The sequence below is a fragment of the Micropterus salmoides genome, unplaced genomic scaffold (genome assembly GCF_014851395.1).
Source record: "Micropterus salmoides isolate LMB-PRFRI ecotype aquatic unplaced genomic scaffold, ASM1485139v1 Ms_hic_scaffold_1, whole genome shotgun sequence".
NCBI lineage: Eukaryota > Metazoa > Chordata > Actinopteri > Centrarchiformes > Centrarchidae > Micropterus > Micropterus salmoides.
The window spans coordinates 44,878,184-44,894,457 of record NW_024040040.1 but is presented as its reverse complement, the minus strand read 5'-3'; the positions used below and the strand labels follow the sequence as shown (position 1 = coordinate 44,894,457).

Here is a 16,274-nt window from a genome sequence, read left to right as displayed (position 1 = left end):
GTGTGATTGTGAAAACACGCACATTGCTCCGAACAAGTGGCGGGCTGCTGAGTGAGGGCGAGCGTCGCAGAGGGAAGCCGCCAAATGATGTGTGAATGTAACACTTTTGACTTTTCACAGGCTGCACGCATGCTTGTCAGCTCTCCCTCGTACTCCCTGGAGATCTGCAGCTAAGAGCCGGCATCCTCGCACCACAGCAAGTTGGCTTCACCGACTGCGTGGCCTCAACCAAACTCACCACAGAAAGCACACAGATGAGCAGCTTTCTCTCTGAGAGTAGGATGCTAATAGCAGGACTAAAAGCAGCAAAAAATAATGGTGAAATCTCTTGTATTGACTTCTCTTAATGGATAGTAAGATTGATAGGTCAAGATTAGTTTAATAGATACAAGTATGCAAGCTAATTAGAGCAGATATCCAACATAAACTGCCAGGAAAGCGGGGTGGTAGCATGCTTTAGCTCATAAATAACACACTGTTCATATCACTGTCGTGGTGAGGAGCTGTGACAATCTGTGACTTTGGTGTTTTTAGCAGCTGTTAGTTTAATTTCATTACAAAATGAAACTCTGCCTACAGAGTTTTACATTAAGTGTTTTAGTAGACTGCTCAAAAAAACAATAAGGGAACACTTAATCATCCTAGTATAACATCATGTCAGTTAGACTTCAGGGATGTCACTGATCAGTTAGTTCGCATAAGCAATTTTGAATCAATGTCACTTGTTTTGGGGCGATAGAAAGTGACAACAGGTGCGCTGGAGAGGCAACAGCAAGACAACCACCAAAAAGGAAATGGCTTTGCAGGCAGTGAACACAGACAATTGCTCTCTCCTTAACCGTCCCGACTGACTGTTCTCTAGTTTTGTGTGTTTTTTGTGTTCTAGTGTCCTTGTTACTACAGGTAGAAAATGGCGGTGCCTGCAGCCCACTCAGGTTGCACAGGTAGTCCAGCTCCTCCAAGATGGCACATCCATATGTGCCGTAGCAAGAAGGTTTGCTGTGTCTCCCAGCGCAGTCTCAAGAGCTCGGAGGAGATACCAGGAGACAGGCCATTACACGAGGAGTGCTGGACAGGGGCATAAATCCAGCACCAAGACCAGTATCTGCTCCTTTGTGCGAGGTGGAGCACTGTCAGGGACCAGGGACAAAATGACCTCCAGCGGGCTACCGGTGTGCGTGTTTCTGACCAAACTGTCAGACTCCATGAGGGTGACATGATGGCCCGACGTCCTCTAGTGGGATCTGTGCTCCCAGCCCAGCAGCAACGTGCAGCTCGATCAGAATTGGCAGGTCTGCCATTGGCTCTCTGTTCTCTTAACAGATGAGAGCTGGTTCACACTGAGCACGTGTGACAGAGTCTGGAGAGGTCATGGTGAACGTTGTGCTGCCTGCAACATCATCCAGCATGGATGGTGGCAGGTCAGTGATAGTGATCCTTGGAGGGTAGCACATACCAAACACACTACTGAGTCACATTGTGAGTTCCCGTGATGAAAGTCATGGATCAGCCTGTGATTTCATTTTTATAACTTTATAATTTTTCAGTGTGATTTTGAATCCAGCACTCAGTCTGTTGGTGATTTTGGTTTCCATTGACTGTTATGTCATTTTGTTCCCAACAAATTAAACAATGTACAGTAAAGATTTTGAACTTCAAACTATTTCCTTCATTGGGATCTGATGTGCGATTTAAGTGTACCCTTGATGTTTTTTGAGCAGTGTATTATCGCATGGTGGTCCAGTTGAGAGCAGCGTCCGTTGAAATTTCATTGCGGTTTGAACTTCCTTGTGGGACATTCAAGTGCTAATGGGAGGTTGCCACAAATGGGTATTGAGAGGCTGCAGAAAGGCAAGGCATCCACGAGCTTCATCCCCAAAGTAAAGACAGGCATAATTTGCTATGATGCGTGATCTTTTTGTTGATTTTCAAGGTAAAATAATGTTTGTACTTACTGTTAAATCAAGTGAATTTTAATACTAAAGGCTCCCTGAAGTTGGAAGTGTATCTATAGACATGATATGGTCTGGAAAATGCTCTGCTGTATGTATGCATGATATGTAGTTAAGCTAAGGGGTTAAAACATGTAAAACCAGTGGTTTGGCCCTCTTAGAACTGCTTTATCATTTTCTGTTTTGGCCTTTGGATTTCTAAATTACTGCTATTGATCAAGAAGCCTGGGAACCCCCTGTAGAAATATGATCTTGGTTAGGGCTAAACTTCTTCTGATTTTATTTTTTTTTGTGAACAAATATTTTATTGAGTCAACAGTAAAACACATTTTACAGAAGCAACATGTGACAAGCAACATAATACACAAAACCTCCTTCCCAAGAAGTCTTTTAGTGTCTCTGCCATGGTACGCCATGCGCTTTGAGCGCTGCTCTAAGCTGGAGGTAGAAAAAAATGGATGTACCCGGTAGATTAAAATCGTTCTTGAGGTCTAGAAATGAACACAGTCCGTTTAGGCTGAAAACATCCCCTAAAAGGTGAATGCCCCCCCCCCCCCCCCCCCCTTCCTATTGGGGGAATGTGATTGGCCGACATGGTGATAGATTTTAGTGATCCTCGTTCACTTCTTAAAACCTAAAAACCCTGACTCTCATCTTGATCCTTGTCAATTTTATTTGCCATTTCCGTCACACTACGTCAGTCATGTGGTCGTCCTGATACTCTTTAACCAAAACCAAAACCACTGGCAGTATTTCACTCTCTAGAGTACCGTGTGTGTGTGTGTGTGTGAGTGAGAAATAGGCTAATAGACCTCAGCTGCTTGTGGAAATGTTTCATCCTCTCATTTTTCCCATTCCACTCGGAGAGCTGAAGGCCTCTCCTGCTGCAGGCCCAGAGAAAGGGATGTGCATTTGTTTCCTGCCAATGAAAACGGCTCCCCACCCTTCCTGCTTGAGTCATGCCACATAGACTCGACAGACAGACAGACAGACGAACAGACTGATGCCCTCCATGACTTCTTCATTTACTAGTTTTCAGTCACTTTGTCTCTAAAAATGCCACTTCAGAAGTTTGTTAGCCCCGTGTTCTGGCTTTGGGGAAGTCCTTTTGATAATTATGCCCTTTCCTGTTTTCTTCTTCTAGGAAATAATTTGCATATTAGCTATACTGAGAACTTGTGTGTGCCAATCTCGGGTGCCGGGTGAAGAGTAAAATCTGCCACAGTGGCACAGTTGAGTCCCAGTGTGCTGCTGACAAACACAGAGCTGGCCGGTTAGTCAGAGCAGCTTCCCTCAATCTCCACGGTGAAGAATGTTGAGTCGACGCGTGACACGGACAGATCACATCTCCTCGGTAACCGCGAGCCAAATGCCGAGGTGGAGGAGAAGAGCGAGGTTCAAGGACCTGGGGAGGATGAGTTCAAGGAGGAAATGGGAAAGACGACTAATGTGCCATGAAAGCGACAGAGCAGGAATCTGAAGCGCGGATCAGCTAATCAAGCCAACCCACACTGCCAGAAAGCGTGTTGTTTTTATTCCTCAGCTGTCAGCGGAGAGCAGTCGGTGTCATTAGACGAAGTGCTGCCGACACAGGACAGGACACTGTCAAGCCTGGCCGCTTCCTGCTTCCTGTCAATGGACGGCTGCAAGGGAAGCGGCAGGGCTGCTGAGGGAGGATAAGGCCTCGGGCAGGAAGCGTGAAGCTGAGACGGCCCACAGTCAGTCATGCCCAGTCACTTCCACTGCCAATTTCCTCCGAGGCTCTGACCTCCTGGGCATGACTGAGTGTGTTTGTGGCAGGAAGTCATCCCCCACTTACCCCACTGGTCACATCACTTTAAGGGTCCTTTTTGGGGGTTATTTTGGTTTCAACTATAAAATAATAAAGCTGCAACTAACATTTTTCATTCCAGCCTTTGATTGCAGCATTTTTTTTTAACGGTATTTGTTGTTGATAAAGTAGTTTGTGTGGCTGCCAGCTGCTCAAAACCTGCTTCAATTCCTCAGAAAGAAACCCCCAGTCATACATTTTTTTTTTATTACAATTTTCTGTTAGTTTCTGTATCACACATGCATGTTAAAAAACATTTAATAGTAAATAACAACCATTTGTTCTTTGAATTAGAGTTACAATGATTAGTCTATCAACAGAAAAATAAGCAAGTTTTAATAATAGATTGGTTGTTTAAATTCTTTTTTGAATAAAAAATAAAAATGTATACATGTACAGTAAGTTTAGTCTTTTGTATGAAATTAAACTGTTTGTTGTACAAAACATGCTGCTTAAATGTGTTAACTTGGACTTTAAATAGGTGTTTTATTTAATAAACTAAATGATTCATCAGTAAACAAAGAAAAAATATAGTTGATGATGAAAATTATAATTAGATCCACCCCAAGTGTGAGTTCTGTGATCAAAATGCAGACGTGTGTTTATGTTCCCAGAATGTGATCAAATGTGAGATGGATCGATGTTTTAGGTATCTGCCCTATCAATAATCTAAATAATACTCGTATACTAGTATTAGGAGCCATTCATCAACCCAGCAGAAGCACTAAAATATTAGTTACTTGGCTCATAATAGAAATTATTGAAATGGTCTTTGCTTATACAAGTGAATAAAACATCTATAATATTTATTTCAAGAAAAAAAAATTCCGCCTCCTCATTTGTAAGATTAGATATTTTCTGAACTTTCAAGGATGTTCACGTCTGACCTTGGTGGTCACCAAATCTGTTCTCGCTGCGGCACCACGCTTGGCCTCCTCTAAGTCGGCCCTTGACCTCTGGCTCCGTCTCTGACAGACCTCCACTTAAAAGCATTCTGACACGGACACGTTGACTTTCTCAGCACAAATGGTTCTTCAGGATAGATATTTCTCAAGGGAGTGACACACGGTCACAAAATGTACTTTTATTGTTTGCTTGATTTTCTCAGCGGCACTGAATAAATCCTCCATATTCATCACTTGCTGTTTGGTTGGAGAGATGAGCGACCGCAGATGTTTTGGCGTGTTTGGTCACACATGCTAATCCTCCTGGGTTGAGTGAGAGCTTGCCATTGGTTGCTGGCAGATAAAAACAATCCTTTGACTATATTCAATAGTTGTCGGCCTTTTGGAGAGCAGAGTTTGGATGCATTCTTGGCTGTTGCCAAGGGTTTGCAAAGACTTTGTGCCAAGACGGCGCTATTTCATTGATTCTTTTCCCCCTTTAAAAGCTGAGAAATAACAACTCTAAAAAACCATCTCTCCAAGTTACATTAGTCACACTTACCACTGAAAAAGTGTTGGCCAGTGTGTAAACATTTATTGTTTATCCTCCCTAACATGAAATAAATGTCTGAAGTCTTGTTATCTAAAACGTGGGAAAGCTTTTTCTTAATCAGATTTTGACTTGGTAATGTATGGAAGTGTGGACAGGCTAACCAAAGTCTATATTTAAAGAAAGTGCATCGGTTAAAATTTATTCATGTTACAACTGAATGTTTAATTACGCGCACAGAGTGGATTATGGGTGACCCTCGGGTGGTGGTGCCAGCTGCTCTCAACATGAGCGCCACAAAAGTCAGTCTGCATTCTCAGCCTCCGTTTCGTGCTCTTCATCCTAATCAGCAGGCAAAACTTCACTGTCTGAATAATCACACATTTAATGTACTTTGGAGGCGTTAAACTGCTGACTGACTCGAACTGAGTGACGAGGGCCGGGTTTGGTGTGTTGCAAAGAGGCGATTAGAGACGAAATACAGCTTGTTAGTAAATATGTCTCTGCCAATATGTGACTTTTGCTGTATAACATACCACGTCAAATCGTTTAGATGGAGTCTGCTGGAGTCACTGTCATAAGAAAATGATTTTCTTGATTAAACAATTAATTGTTTAGTGTTTGAAATAAGGAAACATGTCTGCCACAGTTACCATGATGTCAAAAATTATGTTGTGTTGTCTGAAACCCGAAGATGTTCACTTTACGATAAAAAAACACAGAAAAGCGGCATATCAGATAACACTAAGCACTCATGTTGTCAGTGAACAGGGGTCACAGTGTAAGGAACCTCAAGTTTGGGTGAGGCTTTTTCATCATTTAAGTATGTTCCTTTAATGATTTTCATTATAGTAATCAAGATAATATCATATACAGAGACAATATTGGCCAAGATTACGGTACTGTAACATTTTCATAATGGTACAAGACTGGGCCACTGTTAAGCCACACAGACACAGGGCTAAATAATGAGGCAGCGTGGGGAGGTACTGGGCAGCAGAGTCTGTTCCCATCTGCAGGGGGATCAAAGGGCTCGGCCCCGGCTGAAAGGGCCCTGCGGCGGCAAACTGCTGCTGCCATAATTGGGGAAGAGCTATGTAAAACTGTCCAGGGGAGGCAGAGGATGGCTTAATTATGTTGTGAAATTTAATTAGGCCGCTGTTGTGTGTGCCTCTGCTCTTAACTGTCTGACCTTGATATAATGGTGTTTTTACATTTATCTGACACTTTTATCCAAAGCAACTTACAATTGCTATATATGTCAGAGGTCGCACACCTCCTGTCTTGCTCAGGGACACAATGGTGGATTCCTCACAGTGGGAATCGAACCCAGGTCTCCCACACCAAAGGCAAGCATCTTATCTATGCGCCATCACCACCACAGATGCAGGTGTTTGTCATCTACAACGAATGAATGTTATGAGTCATGGTTCCATTCCCTCTGGTTAAGATGGGCAGGATGTAAAATGATTGCACCGTCAGAAGAAATTATTGTAATAACTGCCAATACTGGCTCACATGTAATTAAGGTGTGTTTGTGTTGCTTGTGCCCACTTTTTCTGACCTCCTCTGTCTCCCCATTTGTCTCAGCTTTACCTGCAGCAAATTAAATTATAATAGACAGATGGCGTTCAGTATGACAGGTGATTTTCAGTCTCAAGGTTGTTTGGCTCACAGCAGGAATAAATGCTGCTCAACATTAGCATTGCTTTTAACTGCCTTCTCATGAAACTCGCATATTCTCCCAACAAAAAAAACATTTTCCTTTCTTTTTATCACACTGTGATTGCAGATAGTAATCTGGGAAGTGACTGGTAAATTATGCCAGAAACTTAATTACTGAGAAGGTGCTGTGTTGCAATACTCCAGGGATTAATTACTAGAAAAAACATATATCTTAGGCAGATTGCAATGGTGGTCCTATTGAATGAGGTTCTGTATTGATACCAGCATGATGCATGCGAGTAAAAACCTATTGATCTCTGTTCGCTGTAGTAAACGGATGTGGGGACATTGGGATACGGTTTTATTTTTCACCCCACGATCATTTCCAGTAAGTGAATTTTGTGAAGTGGTTTATGACATCAGAATGGCCTTAGATTATTAGACATTTCTTAACCATTTATTTCTTATTTTAGAGATGTTTTGATGTGGTAACACTGGTACATGTGGTATATAAATCTCCATTTTGCTTTAAATGGGGTTTTTACAATAACCAACCATGTAATCAAGTGGCTGAATGTAATCAGACACAATCAGATATCTATTTAAGTTTTTATTTTATCACCAACATATAAGAGTAGAGTCTCTCCAAGAAAGGATAGAGGCGTTGTTGCACTTTAGGTTTTTGTTCAGATAAGAGATTTATATCTGCTGATGACAAATGTTTCCCATATAATATTATAATTCTGAAATTTATTTATGTTGTTTTTTAAATAAAAGCAAGGCTATAAAGTAAAAAATGCACACTGTGCTATGAAGAGAGATGCTATACCGATAATTGTAAATGAGAACAAAATAGTACTAGAATGAAAAAGAAAGGCAACAAGTTATTTAAAGATTATTACTGAGAGAAGAAAAGAAATGAATATAAAATTAAAAAGGCTTTAAAAAGCGACATATATCCCTTTGAATGAAATGTGCTTGTGTTTAGGTTTAATCAGGCCACAAATGCAGCATGCAAGATGTGTTTGAATGTGGTTTCACTTGATGTAGTTGATATTTTCCCTGGCAGCAAGTGAGCTGAGCAATAAGGAGTTTTTCTGATATGTGGATGATGTTTATGATGATGAATTTTCCTTGTGTGAAGCTGTTTTTTATGGGGGGTGGTGGCGATGCATTAGGCCTTGTAGGATTTTCTCTCAATATAGATATGTATTATCGTTAAACGAGCAACCACTAGTGCCATGATCTATAGCATCTGTAAAGTGTTTTTTTTCTATTGGTCATTATTTTAACTCCCTGGTGCTTTGGATGATGAACTCTGAGCATTAATCTCTGAAATTGCAAGGAAGTGAGACTCACTGTAACTCACTGTAACAATATTTCAATGGCAGCATTCATTTTTCTAGCATTTAAATGTTTCATTGTGAATCATTGTGATAATAAATAGCCTAACAGTGATAAAATTATTAGTTTTGCTTATTAGAGAGCACAAAGGCTTTGCTACCAGCAGTCAGCAGTGTTGAAATAATGATTTATGCCACATTCAGGTCAAGCACTGTATTGTGAGCACTCTGCCTACATTAGCTTCATAGAGTATTCATGCTTTGAACGACTGGGCAAATGCGGTTGTACACTGAATTCTTCAAGTTTGCTGGAGCATTAAAACTAAGGATTTGGAATGATCTTCTCTGTCTTTTGATGTGCATGTTTCCAGTATGCTCTTAAAGGATGAAACCATTTCAAAAACTACTCCCCTCCTCCTCTTCTCTCAGGCGCTGGACCAGGACCGAACCTCCCTGCAGAAGGTGAAGAAATCAGTGAAGGCCATCTACAGTTCAGGACAAGGTAAGTCTGGCTGTTTCTAAATATATCCTGCCTGACTGCGCTTTAGCTGATGGTTGGGTACGTGTTGTACGTTCCAAAAATAAATAAAACCCAAGAAGAAAGTCCAGGATTTCTAAAATATCTTTAATAAAAATGAGGATTGCTTTTTTGTGCGTCTGGAACAGTGCCTTATGAGGGACAGATGGTGTTTTGTGTGTGTTTCTGCCTGAAACACACAAAACAGAAACCAACACCTGAGTTTGTTTTGCTCGTTGCTGTGACATGGATCCTCAGTAATTTTCCACTGAATGCTTTTGAGAGCAGCCTCCTCCCTGTAAATTGACAGTTTCAGATGTTTGTTAAAAAAAAAAGTTTGTTTGTGCTCCACAGAAACGACAGTTTACCTTAATCTCATTGTGACTCTGTAGATGAGAGAGTCTCAAAACAACTGAAACAACTCGAGTGTCTAATAAACAATAGTTAGTTAACATTGGCTAGGTCTAGTTATAGTGAGACAAACGCCGCATGTGATCTAAAAATAGAAATAAGAGTGGGATGTTTGTGCATCTTGTGAATGTAATGAATAGTTAGACTCAAGGCCGTAGCCAGGATTTTAGAAACACAGAGGTCATGAGTCCTTCCAACACACGCCCCTCCAACACACACGCCCCTCCAGAAACTTAATTCAGTTACAGTCCTTCAGATTTCAGTCCTGGTTGATTTGGCGCCACCTTTGGTTACTGACGTTAACAGCCACTGTAGTTTAGTGTTGTTCTTTATTAGAAATAGAGCAACTGGTATATGTTTACAGTGCAGCCAAACAAACTCACGTTGTTTTAATCAGTCAATAGTTGGCCATTTCCCATCATGCTTGATTAATCGTGATTTGATTTCATGTTTCACTCAACAGTTGGAGGTGTCACCTGCAGTTCTTCATTTTACAGCTCACTGTGGCTTGCCCCATTCCTCCCTGATATTTTTAAAACTGACAAACAAAAATACCACCTTTTATTTAAAGCTACAGCAGTAGGAAATGTTGGATTTGCATTTGCAGTAACGTGGCACAGCTCCAATATGGTGTAAAGAGAACGGACTGTGAACAGTGAGGCCGATAGCAATGAGAAAAAACTACAAACAGTGGCTGCATCATTTCCTGTGAATCCCTAATGCGTAGGAAGGCGGTTTGAATGGCGGACCCCTCCACCACAAATAAAGCTAACTAGAGCTGCAACGATTAATCAATTAGTTGTTAACTATTGAATTAATCGCTAACTATTTTGATAATTGAATAATCCGTTTGGGTCACCAGAAAAATGATCTGATTCCAGCTTCTTAAATGTAAATATTAGTCTGGTTTCTTTACTCCTCTTTGACGGTAAAGTGAATATATTTGGGTTGTGGACAAAACAAGATATTTGAAGATGTCATCTTGGGCTTTGGGAAACCTTGATTGACATTTTTGACACTTTATAGATTAAACAACTAGCAGCCCTAAAGCCAACAATATAGATAGAGATGATTACTAAATGTTAATACAGTAAATGGCTGTTGCATACCATACCATAAATAATACGAGAAATAGACTTGATTGAGTAGGAAAATACGGAATCCTTTATATATTTACTTTTTTGTTGTCCTAAAAATACCCACCATATGTATACCATACAGGTTTTTGAATTGTATTGTGTAAACTCGTCCCAGGTTGCTAAAACCCCCAAATTCCCAGAATAAGTACATGAAAAGACAGAAAAATACAACAAAATACAGAGGACACAACCTCATTGTCCTCACAGCCCTGTATGGACTGTAATTTAGTTTCCAGTATGACACAAGTTCAAAATGGCGGTTGCAAGAAGAAGCTCTACAGGGTGCCCGTCTTACCTCCCTCTCAAATTTGGCAACAGTGTCACTCACCGTCCAGCTCCTCTCCATGTCTCACTTAATGACAAGGACAGATGAATGCTGCTTTTTGACTGTCGGCTCCCGCAGAGTTTCACAGAACTGAAGAACCACACATGATGACTTACTGTTGTCGAAGTGTTTAAAACGAAACAGCACTGATCAAAAGTCACAAGTTAAGGTCATGTGTCTGTTATTGTATCACTTGTGTTTCTGCACTGATGAAGGAACTTTCCATTGTAGGATCTGTTGACTATTTTCACATCTGTGTTATTATGAACGCCACTAGCAGAAGATTTACAAACGTGTTTGGTCCAGGTGCTTTTCATCTGGTGCTGTTGAGAATAAAGAATGGTGCATTTTCTTCACTTTTCTCTTAAATTTATATTCTTGTTGTATAAATAATCTGACAGCATTGGTAAGCCTATGTTTTGGACCTCCTTGTTAGATTTATAAAGATCTGTGTGAAGCAGCTTCACCACTAAACTATATGTATGTGAAATTCTCAGTCACCCAGTTCATAGCATATACAGAGGTGCCAAGTCGAGGCAACTGGGAATGTAGATTCCTTGAGGATGTTTTACTTCTAATCTAAAAAAGCTTATTCCGTTTTGACTGATGTGCGGGGAGTCCCGGGCATTTAAAAGGGCGCTCTATTGATTTAGCATAGCACTCCTATAACTTTGTTAGACTGTGCAGTTTATAAAAAAGGAACAAAACTGATGCAGCAGAACCGGAGATGTCGTCTTTTTTATGACACAAATTCTTCCTCCTGTCAAAACCTGGCGCCTACAATCCCCACAATGCAACTCAACCGCCAACAGCTCAGTCAGAGATTCTGGTGTGTCATGCTAGTAGCGGCTAATGTAGCCTTGAGCCGCTAGCTTCAAGCAGAGACAAGGAGCGGGCTGCAGAGGTCTGATAACCTCATTTCTTTCTAACTCCACACCCCTTGATTTATTTGAATTTTTAATCTTGTAGTCTTCTTTATCTGTATCAGATTTCAGCTTTATACTACCCCCTTTAACCTCTGTAGGATCTTTCACACACTGAGAACTGTTGAGGTCAAAGTTGGATTACAAGCCACGAACAAAAGAAATGTATTTGATTGTAATTTGCAACTGCGATTGCTGGGACTCTGTGGCGTATCAGAAATAACGCCAGCTACACTTGTCCCTTAGTTTCTGTACCAATACTAGTACAGTACTTCTTTTTGATACCATACTTTGATAAAAATAAATTAAATTAATAAATTAATTAATTAATTAATTTAATTAATAGTAAGCAAGTCCTTAAAAAGAATTAAGTCTATGGTCTCAACACAAGCAGCTTTTCATGAGCTCTGCCCAAATAAAACTGTATGAAGCTGGCAAAATATGATGTAAAACATTCACCATCTGATCAAAGAAGAAGTTAACAAGAATACAAATCTAAATGGACATTTAATGCCAACCTTTAGTTCTTGGCAGTTTATGATTTTCAGAGCTACAAACACATTTTGGTTGAAATTAAAAAGTACTGAGGTTCAGTACCAACCATGAGGAGTCTCTTTGAGTAAATGTGTTGAGAGCTTTAATTGTCTCACTACCTTTGTACCTTTGTTGCACCTGCAGCAGGTCGTTGCAAAGACTGCAGGCCACTTCCAGTCCTCTACACATGCTAATCATGTGCTAATCATGACTCTTTTCTGTTTCCAACACAGACCACGTCCAGAATGAAGAGAACTATGCCCAGGCCCTGGACAAATTTGGCAGCAACTTCATCAGCCGGGACAACCCCGACCTGGGAACCGCCTTCGTCAAGTTCTCCTCCCTCACCAAGGAGCTGTCTGCCCTACTGAAGAACCTGGTGAGTTCAACACTCAAACACTAAAATTAAGCGTTTGTGTGTGTGTGAGCTCTTGTCCTCACATGGAGAGAAAAAGGGAAAATTCCCGCAAGCGATCTTATTTTTTCCCCGTCTTCACTTCTATAAGTGGTTTAGGATTTGGGTTTAAGGGTAAGATTAGGATTACATTAGGTGAAGGGTTGACGTTCGGCATGTAGTGGAGAGGGTCAAGAGTTTATTGATGAATGTAGTCAGTAAAAGTCTTCACAAATGATAGAGGTGTGTGTATCAACAGGTTCCAGCTGAATAAGACGTGTTCATCAATCTCTACTCTTTTGCAAAACTGTATATAAAATTTGCCCACACAGTCAGAACCACCATCACAGTCGGACAGTATAGCTGACTGCTGCTATATCTACCTCCCTGTATTTTTTTTCTCCCAGTCGAGTCTCTTATCTGCCCGCCGTGGATTTCCCCTGACGTTTCAGTTGAATAATGTGTCCTGTTTGAATCCTCTGTGAGTGATTGTTGTTGGAAGAAGAGCCAGTCCCCGCTCTCTTCCTGTGTGGCTGACGGCGAGATTAGACGCCATAAATACACTTGGCAGCACCAGGAACAACTCTGCGTGTGTGTGTGTGTCCATTTCGGAAACCTTTTTAAATCACCCACCTGTCGTCGCTACCTGCATAAACGGGAAAGTGAAGTTATCTCTGCTCATTCCTCTTTTTTTTCCCTCTCTTGACTCTTGCCTTTTCCATTTTAAGAATTTTATTGAGTGAGTTTTTTAGACTACAATAACTGCGCCTCGAGAGCTGCTGGTATGTGCGTGCACTACAAATGAGAATTGATGAACGGTGCTTGCCCTAGATTACATACATGTGTTATCGGCTTAAACGTAACGGATTTTATAGACACATTTTGATCAGCTTGATGTCAGCTTTTCTGCGTCTCTCTCTGTGTTTATTTGCTTTTTAGAGAATTGTATACATACAGCAGAGAAGGCAAAAGACACAGTTTCCAGGATGTGCTGTTAGAGCACACCGGCAGACAGCCAGTAGAAGATTGATTCTGACGTTAGCCATATACAAGACAGGCACTTAAGAAGCACATTAGCTCCCATTAAGCGTTGTTTACTTCCTTGACCGCTGCTGTGTGTCTGTGTGGACTTGGCTAAGAACAACAGGGTCTTAAATGCTTAGTACTGTTGTAAATGACCTTGCTGATCCTAATGGTTAGAGTTGCTGAGCATAACTGTGGCAACCCGAGCTGTTGGCAGTGTCAAACATTTGCTAATTCTTCAACAGACTAACCTGCACTTGTGCTGTTTCTGGCAGCACTTTTGCTATTATGTTGTTGATTTCTTGAGTCAGCAGCGGCATGAATGTGTTAAAAAATTGCACTATAGGTTGTTTTTCTGATCATCAATTAATCTCATAAATAGACAGAAACCGTGGGTTAGTTCGTCTTCCAGTACTTCACCACAGCTTCCCTTCTTTGTCTGTGTTACTCGGACCCTTTCGTTCACTCTGAAGACGTAATTCTTTAAAGCTGCACTAATAAATAAATATTTTTATATTAACACCGGATCAAATAACCATGTGTAATATGTAGTTGTATTAACTAACCCACAGAGAATTATCACCTGACTTTGCAGTTCCCCTCACCCTTATGGACCGTTTTAGTGTCTTGTAGCTCATTGTTTTGGTTTAACAGGCCTCAACTTTTTGATTCACTCTCACTGCTGTCACTAGCATTGTTTCCAGCAGCAGCAGGCAGCTGTTTTCAGCATGAAAACGCTCTGTTAAAAGCACCGAAATGCAGCAGAAAATGTTAGAAACTAGCTGGGGAACTTAGTGGTGCATCTAGCAGCTAAAGAGCCCTCAGGAGATGGTGGACACCTAAAACATAGCTAAAAAAAAAGAGCAGTGAATAATTGGCCGTACATTTATTAGGTGGCCAGAAATAAGACTCTGAAATAATGTTAATGTTGCTCTTCATTTGTTAGATCTTTAAAGAGGCAACCATTTGCTAACAAGTTTGCCAACAACTTTATAAGGTGATAAGTGTTTACAGCTTGTTTCACTGGCCCCAAGTGGTCAGAAATATCAGTTAATGGTGCTTTAAAAAGGTCACAAATATATAGTTCATATAATACTTTATTTTTCTTTTCTTTGTTTAAACCTGGGCACTTTAGTTTTTAGCAAAGTTACTCAAACAACACTATTTTCAGCGGCAGATAAATACACATTTGGTGCTCTAGTGAGAATTTACGGAAACAGTATTGTGAATTGACTAAAAATAAAGTGCCTGTGTTCATTGAAATTCAGGATCATGTCCCCCAATGCAACGATGAGGATCAATGCTCTGTTTTTAATAGTTTTTTTGGACAACAGTGGGGCTCTGTGACACAGAGGAATGATTTATATCCAGCAGACAATACTTGTTTGTAAGATCAGTTCATTGTCGGTTTTTGTTTTTCTTTGCACTGTGTGTTACAATATGTTCGCCATGTTTTCTCACGAGCTACATTATATCTCTGACTGTTCTTCCTCCTCCTCTATGTGTGTCCTCTTACAGCTCCAGAGCCTCAGCCACAATGTGATCTTCACTCTGGACTCGCTGCTGAAGGGCGATTTGAAAGGCGTGAAAGGGGTAAGATTTACTGAAAAACAGTTTCTCTTCCTGAAACTTTTCTCTCCCACTCGCCACTTCCCGCGCCCTCTCCAGGGGCGACTTCTCAGCAACGGGACGGAGAAAATAGATGCCTCATCAGCACATCTCTCAACTTCTGTGTATGTTGAGTGTAAGCGAGAAGGGGCCAGAGAGACGGAGTCTCTATGTGCAAAAGATCACACTGTAAATCTTGCAGAAGAACTGCCTTTTGTGTAGTGCTTGAGGTGAGTGGCGAGTAACTGGGTCATGAACCCTTGATGTTTGGGGTACAAGGGCGGGCGTGGTCGCTTGCTGGCCGTCACGGGCATAAATCGTGAGCGGAGTGAGGCATTTGCTGGAACTCTGGTAGCGATCCAGCTCTGAACATACCTCCATACCTGGGGTGACCTCTTTTGTAGTTTGCTGATGCTTGTCCCCTTGTGTTTCTGCAGGACATCAAGAAGCCCTTTGACAAAGCATGGAAAGACTACGAGGCCAAGTTGTAAGTCAACTATTTAAAGTGTGCTGTCGTAATACCGTATATTTGCATCATGTAACTCATTACAGGGCACTGAACAATGGATCATAATGTGCAGCGATATTGTTTGGACCGTAGAAGAGAAACGCATCCATTCAGTAACTGTCCTCTTCTCTGCGTCAGCACAAAGATCGAGAAAGAGAAGCGAGAGCACGCCAAGCAACACGGCATGATCCGCACGGAGATCACCGGGGCTGAAATCGCAGAGGAGATGGAGAAGGAACGGCGTCTCTTTCAGCTCCAGATGTGTGAGGTAGGTTGTAAAATGACGCTGTAGGACATTTTTGGTTGGCAGTAATCAAGCATCAGATAGCCTAGCAGTTAGCCAGGTCCTGTGACGGGCAGGTCAAAGGTTAAATCCACGCAAAAACGGCATCCTGGTATTAATCTTTTTGTGCTGTTGTCTGATTCTAAATCACCAGGGATTGTAAAAATTACCTTCACATGTTGTTGTGTTAGGTTGTGGTGCGACAACACAGCCTCCTATTTCATTTCAATATGACAAGGGCTATGGAAAAAAGCGCCCATATCTTTGTCCAGTAAAAGCGTTGAACGCGGCTCAACCTTTTGCGTAAACGCAGCAGAATGTGATCCGACATTGCCCACATGGAATACTGTACACGCAAGCGCACATTTCCTCGTAGATTACTTT

At 41.3% G+C, this 16,274-nt stretch overlaps 1 protein-coding gene across 3 annotated transcripts in view; it reads left to right on the top strand.

Annotated features, from left to right (window-relative positions):
- The window catches only part of asap1b (ArfGAP with SH3 domain, ankyrin repeat and PH domain 1b), a 60,015-nt gene that overhangs the window by 12,462 nt on the left and 31,279 nt on the right, over window positions 1-16,274 (top strand). For all 3 annotated transcript variants that reach the window (XM_038730423.1, XM_038730415.1, XM_038730408.1), the window contains exons 2-6: window positions 8,655-8,727; window positions 12,308-12,453; window positions 15,010-15,084; window positions 15,537-15,586; window positions 15,746-15,875. In XM_038730423.1, coding sequence (XP_038586351.1) covers window positions 8,655-8,727; window positions 12,308-12,453; window positions 15,010-15,084; window positions 15,537-15,586; window positions 15,746-15,875 — 474 coding nt within the window. The remainder of the gene's footprint in view (window positions 1-8,654; window positions 8,728-12,307; window positions 12,454-15,009; window positions 15,085-15,536; window positions 15,587-15,745; window positions 15,876-16,274) is intronic.